Below are 13,184 nucleotides of genomic sequence, written 5' to 3' on the forward strand. Positions count from 1 at the left end.
ACTCCTCACCCACTTCAACAACCCTTAAACTCCACAAGCCCACTCCCTTTCAACCCGAGCACCCTGTGGCTCTTCATTTCTCCATACTAACCTATCTCCTTTCACCCATTGACCTTGGTGTCTCATATCTTCCATACAAACTACAGCATTTACATGCACCTGAAAGAATGTAGGAACAGGAACAGGCCACTCATACCTGATCTGCCATTCTACAGCAGGCCTGATAATCTACGTGAACGGCATATAACAATGCAATTCCCATGTCCCTTGATAGTAGTAATCCATCAATATCTCTCTTTAATTTACTTAAATGATTGGGCTTCATATCCCTTTGGTGTAGAGAATTTTATAGACTCAGTGTCTGAGTAAAGGAATTCCTTTTATCTCAATCCTAATATTTATTTGATTCTGAAACTGTGGCTTCTGGTTCTTGAATCTCAAGCGTGGGAAACATCCTTTCTGAAACTGCACTGTATATCCCTTTAAAAATCTTTGCACATTTCGTGAGATTACCTCTCATTCTTCTAAACTTCAGAAAATAAAGGCTCAGTCTCTTCAATAGTTCCTCAATAAACAGTTTCACTACATCAAGAATCAGACTGGTCAATATTTACTGCATTCCCCCCCACCCCTCCCCCCATGGGCAACTTTCTGAGGGAAAGGTCCCTGAATAATCCTGGATGTGGTTTCATCAGTGTTCTACACAACTGAAGCAAGACTTCTTCTAATAAAGGCTCACATACCATGCCTTCCAAATTGCTTGCTGCACCTACCTTTATGCTAGCTTTCAATGACTTATGAACAAGGTCAGCTAGATTTCGTTGGACTTCAACACTTTATAATCTCACTCCATCAAGAAATATTCTGCACCTTCATTTCTCCTACCAGAGAGGATAATCCCACACTTACCAACATTATATTCCATCTATCCTGCTCATGCCCACTCAGCCTGTCTGAATCCCTTTGAATCCTCTCTGCAACCTCCTCACAACTCCCATTTCCAACAAGTTTCTATCATCTGCAAACTTGTAAATATTACAACATGGTCCCACATCCAAGTCAATTATTTATCCAGTACACAGGGGCATAGAACCACGATATGAAAATAATGTTTCAAGAAGTAATTTATTCATAATTTTCTTAAAGGTATTGCTTTTACTGTAGCCTTCTCAAAATATCAAATCAACCAGGCCTTTAAAGGACCAAAAGTAGAAATTGCAAGCACTTGCTACCTTTATCTTATTTAAATACATCAGAGCAATAGAAAAATGGATCCAAGAGAAAGAGTTGTCACTCTAGCAATGTTTCACTTTGGGCACCATTGTTTCAAAATATGGGATTTTCAATCAAGCCTCATTTTGTATTCTTGGCACTGGGGGATTAGATGCAGCCAAATCCCTGTATCAATATCATCAAAGCCATTAATTACTAGAAGATTAATTGAAGCAGATACAACAACATAGTAGTTGTAAGATAATTTGAAATAGCGACTTCACCTGACCTGAAAAAATAACCTATCCACGTTTTACAAGACTTATTCCGAGACTAAGAGAATATTCACTACTCACTTGGATGGGAGGAATGGCAATCCTCAAGTGCTCAACACCATGCAGAGTACAGCATGTGATCCTGTCACATCATTCAAAATCTATATCTACCCAATAGAATCAGTATTTGAAATTAACTCTTTCAGATTTTGACCAATTATCTGGACAATCTGTGTATTTTCCGCTTTTATTTCAGATTACCAGCATTTATTATCTTCTAAAAAATCTTTCAGTCAGATTTCACTAATTTGTTGATTATTTTAGGAAGAAAATAGATTTTAAATAGTGCAACAAATGAAAGCACTCTCAAAAATAATCACTTTTTTAAGATAGCTATGAGATAATTTACTTGTTAAATGAAAACTCACATAACGCTTCATCATTTGCCAGGCGATAGAAGCAGTGACAGACTTGGGCAACTTGACAGAGGTCCTGGTGTGATAAGAGGGTGAAAATCCGAATCCAGATCTCATCAGGAAGATAAAGCCATAGTAAATTATCATCAGCCCCTTGACCAATCTATGTTAAGATAACACAAACAAAAGATCGTGATCATTAGTGTTTGATACTCTGCGCAATAGAAACACACAATACCATCTAGTGGACAAATGATATAGCTGTCTTCAATGTGCGTAGAAAACAACGAGGGCAATTTGAACTACTTTTCCAATGAAATCACACTGCTTGAAAGGAGATCAAATTTTAAAGAATTCATATATGTAAGACAGTAACCCATATGGCTTTCATAATTCAAGGCCTTTGAATATTTTCATTGATGGGTGATCCATTTTCCCACTAGTGCTGTCAAACAATGCAGAAAATAGATCGTGGAATGGTTTGTGAGGCAAGTTACCGATAAAACTCCACCTACTTTTGCATTTCTTTCTTTTACCCACTCCTGTATCATTTAAAGCCAAAATAACAAGGAAGTTATCAGTTGTTAGATTTTCATAAGGCTTCTCTGCAAACAACAAGAAAGAAATGCAAATGATGGCCGAAGAACGATGCTCAGTTTATCTCCATTTCAGGAGCCATTTGGCACACAGTCATAAAGCACTACTTTATAGCCACACCTAATCCTACATTAACAAAAAGGAACACTTGCCTTTATATAGTGTATTTCATGACCACAGGCCATCCCAAATACTTCATAATCAATTAAGTATTTCTTAACATTGTAATATAATAAACATAAAAATTAATTTGTGCACCGTAAGAATCCATAAACAGCAAGGTGATAATGATCAGAATCTGGTTTAGGAGTTACAACTGATCATATAATCTGGCTTAGTTATTGCTTTTTGGATATTACTGGGAAAAATATGAGGGAGAAATTCCCTACCCTTCAAACAATATCATTGGATGTTCACATCCACTTGAGGGGACAATCGAGGCCTCTGTTTAATACCCAATTTGAAAAATGGTACTGCCTCATCCTGCAATAGAGTAAATTTTGTTTTCAAGTCTCTAAGTAGCCAACGCCTTCTCAATATTTTCACTTAGGGAATTTGGAACAGACATCACCAGACAAGAATCAGAATGCTCTTCCTTAAAGATGTGCCAAGGACAACCTTTACCCTGGAGTGAGGTCAGCTAACTCAGCACAAAATGGATGTGAAACTGACAAATACTTGTGGCTCAAATAAACATTTCCTGAAGCTTTGGCATTCTAAGTTTGTAATGCAATATAAATGAGGATAAAATACTTGCCAGTTTGTCACAGGGCTGCAAGGCATTGTTCAAACTTTCACTGACTTCACCTAAGAACAAAACAATACATTTCACACCATTTTGTAATTAATAAAGTATAAGAAAATCGAGAATATATACGGGAGCACCATTTGATGATTATGAAAAACTGTGGACAAACATGAATAGCTGGAAGGCTGGAAAGACAGGTAGCAGGGACAATTTAATGTATGAATTGTGATGCAGAATATCTCACATGTAACAAAGAGGAAAGAAAATACACCTGAAGTTGAGAGATCCAAAATAGGAGAAAAAGGATTTCAGCATGCAGAAACAAGTCATTATAGACAGCAGCACAAATAGATATAAAATCATCAAAAAGTATTCTTTGATTTTATATCTAAGGGCACAAAATGCAAAAATACAAAGGTGGATTTGAAATGGCTCCTTTGGCAGGTGGGTGGGAACATGTAAAATAGGCGGCTAGCCCACCACCATACTTTCAGGGTGACCCCTACTATACACGAAGTGGGCAGGTGCCAAAATCAATCAACCACTCACCATATTTCATAATTAATGATCTATTAGATTGTCAAACATATTAACCTGGATAATATGCTGAACACACCAAAATATGACTAACGTGCACAGATGGTCACCAGTGGGCAGGCTAAATTTTATGGCCTAGCTGGAAAAGTATAGAAGTGAAGAAATGGGGTGGGGTGGTCTCCAGCTACAAGTTGGATATTGACTCTTCAAAGATCTCACGTGTTGTACAATGAAATACCAGGCACGGTGTGATGGCTTTAAATATTGCTTCCAACTTGTGAAAACAAACCACAATTAAAATTCAAACATAGGAATAAATTTGTATTTTAAACAACAATGATGAGATTAAATGGCCCAACAGAAAATTGCACTATTCCTTAACCACTTTGTCTGAAACTTATAAAAAGAATACCATAGTGCCATCACTCAAATCATAAATGCTCACTTACGAATCATTTACATTTTCTGCCTATGCATTGGTAATATATCAAGCAATTACAGGAATCACGGAGAGTTTAAATCCATGCTGTGCTTTAGCCACCAACACAAATTGTGAAACCATAAGTTGACTATTAACATAAAACATGCGAGGTTGGTAAACTAAATATTATGTATGTTTAATTAAAATAAACGAGCTGCAAAACATAGCTCTGTTGAAAAATAAAAGGGGTCCACTCCCAATGATTGCTGGCACAACTTGTACCAATTGCCATGTTAGAAATGATAACGATGATCACACAGGCAGTCCACTCTCACTCCTTTAATATCCTTAGATGCATCTCATCCAGTTCTGTCCCCTTGTTAACCTTAAGTACTTTAAGCCTATCCAACACCTCTACCTTCTTCACTTATGAACCACTCTAGTGGCAGAATTCATTTAATACCTTAGCTTATCTGCTTGCTTTAACCCTCTTTTTGGTCCCCCATTTCTCACTCTTTCACTAGTTAGAAGTCTATAATACTTTGGGGTTGCCCTACACGTTGCCTGTCGGTCTTTTTGCATTATTCCTCCTTGCTTCCCTAATATGCTTTTTCACTTTCCTTCTTGTATTTCTCTTGGTTATCAATTTGTATTTTCTACCTGACACCTGCCAGAAGCACACTTTCTTCTTTATTTTCACTAATGTCTCTTCATTTTTCATCCAAGGAGCAATGGATTGGCTTGTCCTTTTTGAGGGAACATACCTTGATTGTTTCTTTTTGAAGATAGTCCATTGCACAGTTACAGATTTCCCACCTACCTTTCATTCCAATCTATCTGGCCCAGCTCCATTCTTGCCCCAATAAAGTCGCTTCCCCACCAACTGATTATTCATATTCTGGATTGTCTAATGTAATTCACTACTACTATCTTGAACTTTATGATATAATGATCACTACACCCAAAAACTCCCCAACTGAAACTTGATCCAACTGGCCCACCTCCTTTCCAAAGTTCACTATTAGTTTTATCTTGTTGGTCTGGACACACTGCAAAGGAAATTCTCCTGAACATAAACTGGAAATATTTTCCCCTCACTCTACCCGTAGCCCAGTCTATATTTGGATAATTGAAGTCTGCCATATAACTACTGTAAAATGTTGCCATGTCTCTAATCTCCCTGCAGATTTGTTCCTCCACTAATCCTTCTTATTAGTTGTTGGTTTATAGACAACACTGAACAATGGAATTGTTGCTTTTTTTGGTTACTTAGCTCTAGCCAAACTGATTCTTCTCAACCTTCTGGAATAGCCTTTTTCCTCCAGCACTGCAATGCCCTCCTTACCAATACAGCCATCCATCTTCCATTCCTGTCTTTTCTAAACAATGTGTACCTAAGAATAATGAACACCCAGTCTGGCGATTCTTTGAGCTAGGCCTGTCTTATTATTGCAACACCTTAATTCTAAATAGCAATTTGTGCCAAAAACATTGCAGTTTTATTTACTATACTGCACACTGTTACATACATGCACAGTAATCCTGATTTTGACTTAATTACTTCTCCCTCACTATGACTTTATCTATTAACTTACCATCCTTTACCCTGGTGCTATCTGTCCAAGTATTTTGTGAAACCTCTTCTCAGACATTCTCTCTCTGTTTCAGTGTCAAAGCCCTCTCGACAGCATTAATGAAAAACTTCCCACAAGGAACAGTACCAGCTCTGCTCAGGTGCAACATGATCAGCTTGTACCGGTGCCATCTTCCCCAGAGTCAGTCCCAGTATCCTTCAAATCTAACGGCTACCGTCACACACCAGCTTTCCAGCCACGAATTCACATAACTTATCTTCCTATTTCTGCACTCATTTACACATGGCATGGAGTGCAATCTTGAGATGACTACATTTTAGGTCCTGCTCGCTAATTTTCTACCTGGATCCCCAAATTCTGATTGCAGAACCACATCCCTACCTTACCTAAGCTTTAAATACAAATGTGGACCATGGCCTCTGGCTTTTCACCCTCCTCCAGAAGAATGTCCGACAGTTACTCTGTGCTGGCACCAGGAAAACAACATACTAACTTGGAATGACAGCTACATTCTCAGAACCACTGGTCTGTTCCCTTACTGAATGAATCCCCTATCACTACTGTTTGCCTTCCCCTCTGCTACAGCCAAGCTGCTCGTGGTGTCATAAACCACACACTGACTGCACTCGCTTGAGGAATAGCACCCTCATCAGCATCTAAAACTGAAAATAGATTTGTGAGCAGGACCCCTAGGGTGTCCTGTTTCTCTTGGACTGCCTTGTAGTCACCCATACCTTTTCTGCCTCCAGGCCCTTAAGCTGTGCTGTGATCACCTCTCTGAACTTGGCAATGACATAACACTCAGCTTTGCAGATGGACCACTGTGACTCCAGCCATTGCTCCAGCTCTGAAACCTGGAACTCAACTTTCTGCACAGTTCGTCCAGGGCACCGGTAGGGTTCATGACATCCTACAAATTACAGGTTACATATTCCACTTGACTGAGCTGTGCTGTCATGTCTTAACTTTACTTCGTTTACATTAATTTTTTTCCTGCTTTGGGTAACTTATATTACATTATTATACTTGCCCCCAAGTTTCCTCTAGTTTTGGTGTTTCTCCATTAAATCAAAGTAAAGCTACTTCTTAATACTTCTCCAAAAAATAAATACTTTTCAAATACACAGCAATTAAGTTAGCCTCAGAGAGTGGTTTCTTATCAACCAATGAACCTACTGAAAAGTGTAGAACAATTGAAGTTTAGAAAAACAGTCAACAGAAATAGCACCTCTTCTTTTCACCATACTCCCCACTCAGCACATTTTATTTACTACAACAAAACTTACTTCAAGTGCCTTTTACCCTCTTTGCATCAAATTCCCACTTGGAACCAAATTGCCAGATATACTTGCTTGACCTCAGTACCCATTTCACTCAAGTCTTCCTCATGTTTTAAAATTTCCTTTCTTATGTGGAGCTGCAATGAGTCACTTTTATCTTTCTATTGTTAATCAAGCTGTTCTTCCTTACTCTTATACTCCAACCACCTTGGAATGAGATCTCCGTTAGTTTTTCTGATTAGTTGCTGCACCTTGTGTTAGCTTCCTGTGTTTTTCGTGCACAAATATACCCAAGATCCTTTATGTTTTGTTTTTCTGCATTTTTCTCCATTTAAATAATATTCTGTTTTTTTAAATCTTCCTTCAAAATTAAACAACTTCACATTTTCCCATATTATACTCAATTTGCCAACTTTTTGCCCACCTACTCAACCTTTCATATCTCTCATAAACAGTTTGTATCCCTCTCACAGGTGGCATTTCCAAATATTTTTGTATCATGTGCAAATTTAGCTGCAGTACATTTGGTTCCTTCCTCCACGTCATTAATATCTATTGTAAACAGTTGCAGTTCCAGTACTTATCCCAGTGGAAACTCACTAAATGCAGGTCACCAACCTGAAAAAGAACCCCTTATCCCCCCCACTGTTTCCTGCCCATGGGCCAATTCTCTATCCATGCCAATATACTACCTCCAACATCATGGGCTCTTATCTCATGACTTAACCTTTTGCCAGGTACCTTGTCAAAAGCTTTCCACAAGTCCAAGTACAACCCAGCTACTGGTACCCCTCTATCCATACTTCCTTGAAAAACTGTAATAAATTAGTCAGACATGATCTTCTTTTCACAAAGCCATGTTGACTCTGCTTGATTAGACTTTAACTTCCTAAATGTTCTGTTATTGTTCCTTTAATAATTGATTCTAGAATTTTTCCAACAATTGAGTTAGACTAATCAGCCTATAGTTACCACTTTTTGCCTTGCTTTCTTATTGGAAAATGGGGGCATTTTGGCAGTTTTCTAATCCTCCAGTAGTTCTCCAATTCCAAAGGGTTTTTTTTGGAAAATTACAACCAACGCATCTGCTATCGCTGTAGCTACTTCTTTTAGGATCCTAGAATGCAAGCCATCAGGGTCAGGGGGTTTATCTGCCTTAGCCCTAATAGTTTGTCTATTACTACTTCACAGTGATGGTGATGATACTAAATTTCTCCCCTTATATTCTTTACTGTTAATGGGATGTTCAAAATGTCTACTTTTAATAAAGATTGGCACAAAATATCTTTTTAACTCTTTGTCATTTCCTTGTTCCCCATACCAATCTTCCCAGATTCATTTTCAAAGGGGCCTTAGAGATCTCTCTCACGGTGCGTGCCAGTAAAAGCAGTGAAACGTTTATAAGAGAAAAAAGTGAGAAAGGAAACACCAAAATGTGCCTAAAAATCATTTTCCGCAGCATGCCCTAATACATAAAATACTTTAATCGATTATGATTATATGCCATTAATAATTCACCCTGAAAATTTACTTAAAATTTTAATAGATAGGACCTGAATATTCATTGCAAAATTCAAAAGTTAAACTGCATTTGAAGGAAGTGTTCACTGTTTTAAACTTACACGATTTCATTGTTGCCAATGAAGTCACTGCTGGATTTTGAAGCACTGTTTTGGATCTTGATGTTTCTTGTGGCACTTGTTTGCTATTTAGAACCTTAGCACTTACAGGCCGTTTAGTCAGCTGCCTGGATGACACCTTGTTCGTTGTTGTCAGCCCTAAAGGCATAGAGAGAAAGACATTGCTTTACCCTTTTTTAATAAAGCAATTACTTCAAATTCCCAAAAATAACTTTCACAGTTATGCCACACCATACAATACCAGCTTTCTTGAATATTCTTCCTTGCAATATAGGAAATAGCAGCAGAAGTAGGCCATTCAGCCCCCGAAGCCAGTTCCACCATTCAACTGGATCTAATTGAATACCATTTTCTTACAGCATCTCCACATCACTCAATAACTTTAATATCAGAAATCTATCCATCTCTGTCTTGAATATACTCAATGACTCAGCCTCTGCAGCCTTCCAGAGTAGAGAATTCCAAAGATTCAACAGCCTGTTACTGAAGAAATACTTTCTCACCTCAGTCCGAAACAGCCTACTTCTTGATCTGAGTTTGTCCTCTTAGTTTTAGGCTCCCAGGCAAAGATACCCTTTCTGTATCTACCCTGTAGAGACCTGTAAAAATGTTGTGTACTGAATGAGATCACCTCTCATTCTTCTAGACTCTGAAGAATATTGATACAGACTCCTCAATTTCTCCTCACTGAGCAATTCCAATATCCCAAGGATCAGTTGATGAATCTTCATTCACTCTCTTTTTGCTGAGTATATCTTTCATTCAGTAAGGAGCCTTTAAAGTAGCTACAGAGACAGATTCTGGAAAAGTCCCAGAGGATTAGAAAACCGCCAAGATAATGCCTGCATTCAAAATGGGAAGGAGACAAAAACAAAGGTAACCAAAAGCTAGTTACCTTAACGTCAGTTATTGGGAAGTCCATTACAATGGATATAATAGAGCATTTAGAAATACATAATATGATCAAGCAAAGTCAGCATAGTTTCATGAAGGGGGTATGATGCCTGACAAATTTATTAGAATTCTTTGGGGATGGAATAAACAAGATAAAGGAGAAGCAGTAACTGGAATATATTTGGATCTTTAGAAGGCATTTGCTAAGGTACTTCACATTAACCTACTTAATAGGAGCCTGTGACATTGGGGGCAGTATATTAGCATAGATAGAGGACTGGTTAACCATTAGAAGTCAGAGGATTTGGATAAGAGGGGAATTTTAAGGATGGCAACTGTAACTATGAAGTGTTACAGTGATTCAGTGCTGGGGGAGCCACAATTATTTGCACTATATATGAATGACTTGAATTAGGAAAATGAATGTATTGTAGCCAAGTTTGGAGATGACAAAAATAAGTGGGAAGGAGGATAACTCAAAGAATGCTGGTTGGAATAATCTTAGCGAATGGAATAACACTGGAGGAAAATGTGAGGTTATACATTTTGGCAGGAAGAACAGAGTTGATATTATTAAAATGGAGAAGTGCTACAGAAAGCTACAGGAGGATGATTTGGGATTCCTGGTGCAAAAATCACAAAATTCAAGTTCAGCAGGTAATGGGGAAGACAAATGGAATATTGACATTTATATCAAACTGAATTCAATATAAAAGTAGGGAGGCTTTGTTATACAAGGCACTAGCCAGAGCAAAGAAAGAATACATGAACAATTTTGGTCCTCTTATCAAAGGAAATTCCACTGGCATTGGAGGTTATCCACAGAAGATTGATACCACGTATGGAAGAACTGTCTTATGAGGAGAGGTTGAGCAGGTTGGGCCTGTACTCATTGGAATATAGAAGAATGAAAGGTGGCCTTACTGAAACATACAAGATTCATACAGAGCTTGACAGGATAGATGTGAAAAGAGTCTCGGACCAGAAGGCATAATTTAGATTAAAGAATCTCACTTTTAAAACAGAAATGAAGAGGATTGTTTTCTCTCAGAATGTATTGAATCTATGGAACTCTTTACCACAGAAAGCTATTGGGTTAGGTAGTTAATTACGTTCAAGACTGAGATAGCAGATTTTTAATAATCAAGGACTATGGAGAAAAGGTAGGAAACTGGATTTAGTGTTGAAGATTATCAGGTAAGCCATGAAAAGCGGAATGGGCTAAATGGTCCACTTCTGCTCCTACGTTTTATGGTTTGTCTTGAATGCATTTGATATATTGTTTATAACTCCCTAGCGAGTTTTGAGAAGATTTGTAGCTCAGGATGAGGTTCTGGATGTAGGTTTCCTCGCTGAGCTGGAAGGTTCATTTTCATGAAAATGAACCTTCCAGCTCAGCAAGCAAACCTACATCCATAACTCCCTAAAAGGAGAAAAGTTACAAATATGTATATGCTCTTACCTTCAAATAAACAACACACATTTTTGTTCCAGCAATTCTGCTGTATGATTCATACATTTACAACAAATAGAAGAACGTAACACTGAAGAGATTAAATGAGTACACACTTTCCAACTGAAAGCTTACGGAAGTCTGAAGAAAGTTGAAGTAGATATCATTCCAGTATTGAAATAGACAACACAAGAAATTATTAAATGGAGTTTAATTCAGAAAAATGCAAGGTGCTGCATTTTGGGAAAGCAAATCTTAGCAGGACTTATACACTTAATGGTAAGGTCCTAGGGAGTGTTGCTGAACAAAGAAACCTTGGAGTGCAGGTTCATAGCTCCTTGAAAGTGGAGTCGCAGGTAGATAGGATAGTGAAAAAGGCGTTTGGTATGCTTTCCTTTATCGATCAGAGTATTGAGTACAGGAGTTGGGAGGTCATGTTGCGGCTGTACAGGACATTGGTTAGGCCAATTTGCAATATTGCATGCAATTCTGGTCTCCTTCCTATCGGAAAGATGTTGTGAAACTTGAAAGGGTTCAGAAAAGATTTACAAGGATGTTGCCAGGGTTGGAGGATCTGAGCTACAGGGAGAGGCTGAACGGGCTGGGGCTGTTTTCCCTGGAGCGTTGGAGGCTGAGGGGTGACCTTATAGAGGTGTACAAAATTATGAGGGGCATGGATAGGATAAATAGACAAAGTCTTTTCCCTGGGGTCGGGGAGTCCACAACTAGAAGGCATAGGTTTAGGGTGAGAGGGGAAAGATATATAAGAGACCTACGGGGAAACTTTTTCACGCAGAGGGTGGTACGTGTATGGAATGAGCTGCCAGGGGATGTGGTGGAGGCTGGTACAATTGCAACATCAAGCATTGGACTACCCACTGTGCCAAAACTTAGGGGTAGAAAGGAAGTGCAATTACTATGTTCAATTATAGATGTTTGTGGGATCAGCCCATCCATGGCTTCTACGCTTCTGGTTCAAGATCTGAAAGCACACTGGATTTTGCAATAAAAAGGAGGCCACATGCATTTCCATAGTAATAACTGACTGTCTGAATATTTCCAACTTGCCACAGTTTCCAAGAACAAAGCTCCCACCAGCTTTTGAAAGCACAACCAGAAACAGTACTCCTTTGTGCACGATCACAGAAAATTAAATCAGTGCCCTAGGAATTTTCTCTAATTATGCAAACAAGCACTTGTCTTGCCTTGCTTCCCATGGGAAGCTCTGGAAATACTAAAGTAGCAACAAGGAGTTAGAATTAGCATTTTTGTAAGCTCATACCAGCTGAAGAGCCATTGTGCAAGGCTGTATCCTTTCTGAATTTCTGACAGTCATCAGCTGATCGTGGTCGATTTGTATTTGTTGACCTACAGAAATAAAATAATAACTTTATTCTTAAACTTACTCTAATGGCAGTTTTCAGAGACACAATTTATGCTATCCAAAACAAGTATTGGAGCTTTCATGTGGAAAATCTGCATGCCTGCAGATTGTATGTCATATTATTTTTGGAAACCATTGCATCTTCTACGCTCCTGTTTATTATGAGCTCCAGATAAGAGTTTAAAATTTAAGTACCAATCCATGAGACTGAGGCAGAAATGCACTGCTCCACAAAATAAAACTGGAACAAGATTTGTAAAATCTCTACTGAGGCATAAATAGATGTTGTATCAAAAATAAATATTGGCTCAAACCTTCCTAGCCAATCAGAACCATGGTATCTGATGCTGATTTGACAGAAAATTATGGTCTGGATGTTTCAATGGTCAGGTAATCACTCTGCAGCGCAGATGAGAATTGCATGTTAGCACTCTGCAGATTTCCCATCACAACAGACTGAGGGAATTGCCTCGGAAATTGAAGATTCCACTGGGGAATCCCCTGCACTTGGAATCCTCTGAAAATAACGTTTGAAACTGGAAAATTCAGAGTTCTGCTGAAGTTAAGTAAATAGCAACTCAGGAAAGGTTAGATTATTAAACAGCGAGACTAACTTCAGAGTACCAATTGGTCAGAACAACAAATTACTTCAGAGCACCCTCCCCCCCCCCCACCCCCAACAACATTCCCCAAACAATTTAAACCCTTTGGACCCTGACCTGACAAAGTCCA

General features: G+C 38.5%; 1 protein-coding gene across 1 annotated transcript in view; it reads right to left on the minus strand.

Annotated features, from left to right (window-relative positions):
• Positions 1 to 13,184, minus strand: part of LOC140492364 (uncharacterized) — a 132,516-nt gene that overhangs the window by 73,978 nt on the left and 45,354 nt on the right. The window contains exons 4-7 of the mRNA XM_072591285.1: positions 12,351 to 12,436; positions 8,704 to 8,859; positions 3,258 to 3,307; positions 1,916 to 2,066 (exon numbers count right to left, since the gene is read on the minus strand). Coding sequence (XP_072447386.1) covers positions 1,916 to 2,066; positions 3,258 to 3,307; positions 8,704 to 8,859; positions 12,351 to 12,436 — 443 coding nt within the window. The remainder of the gene's footprint in view (positions 1 to 1,915; positions 2,067 to 3,257; positions 3,308 to 8,703; positions 8,860 to 12,350; positions 12,437 to 13,184) is intronic.

Source organism: Chiloscyllium punctatum, chromosome 2 (genome assembly GCF_047496795.1).
Source record: "Chiloscyllium punctatum isolate Juve2018m chromosome 2, sChiPun1.3, whole genome shotgun sequence".
NCBI lineage: Eukaryota > Metazoa > Chordata > Chondrichthyes > Orectolobiformes > Hemiscylliidae > Chiloscyllium > Chiloscyllium punctatum.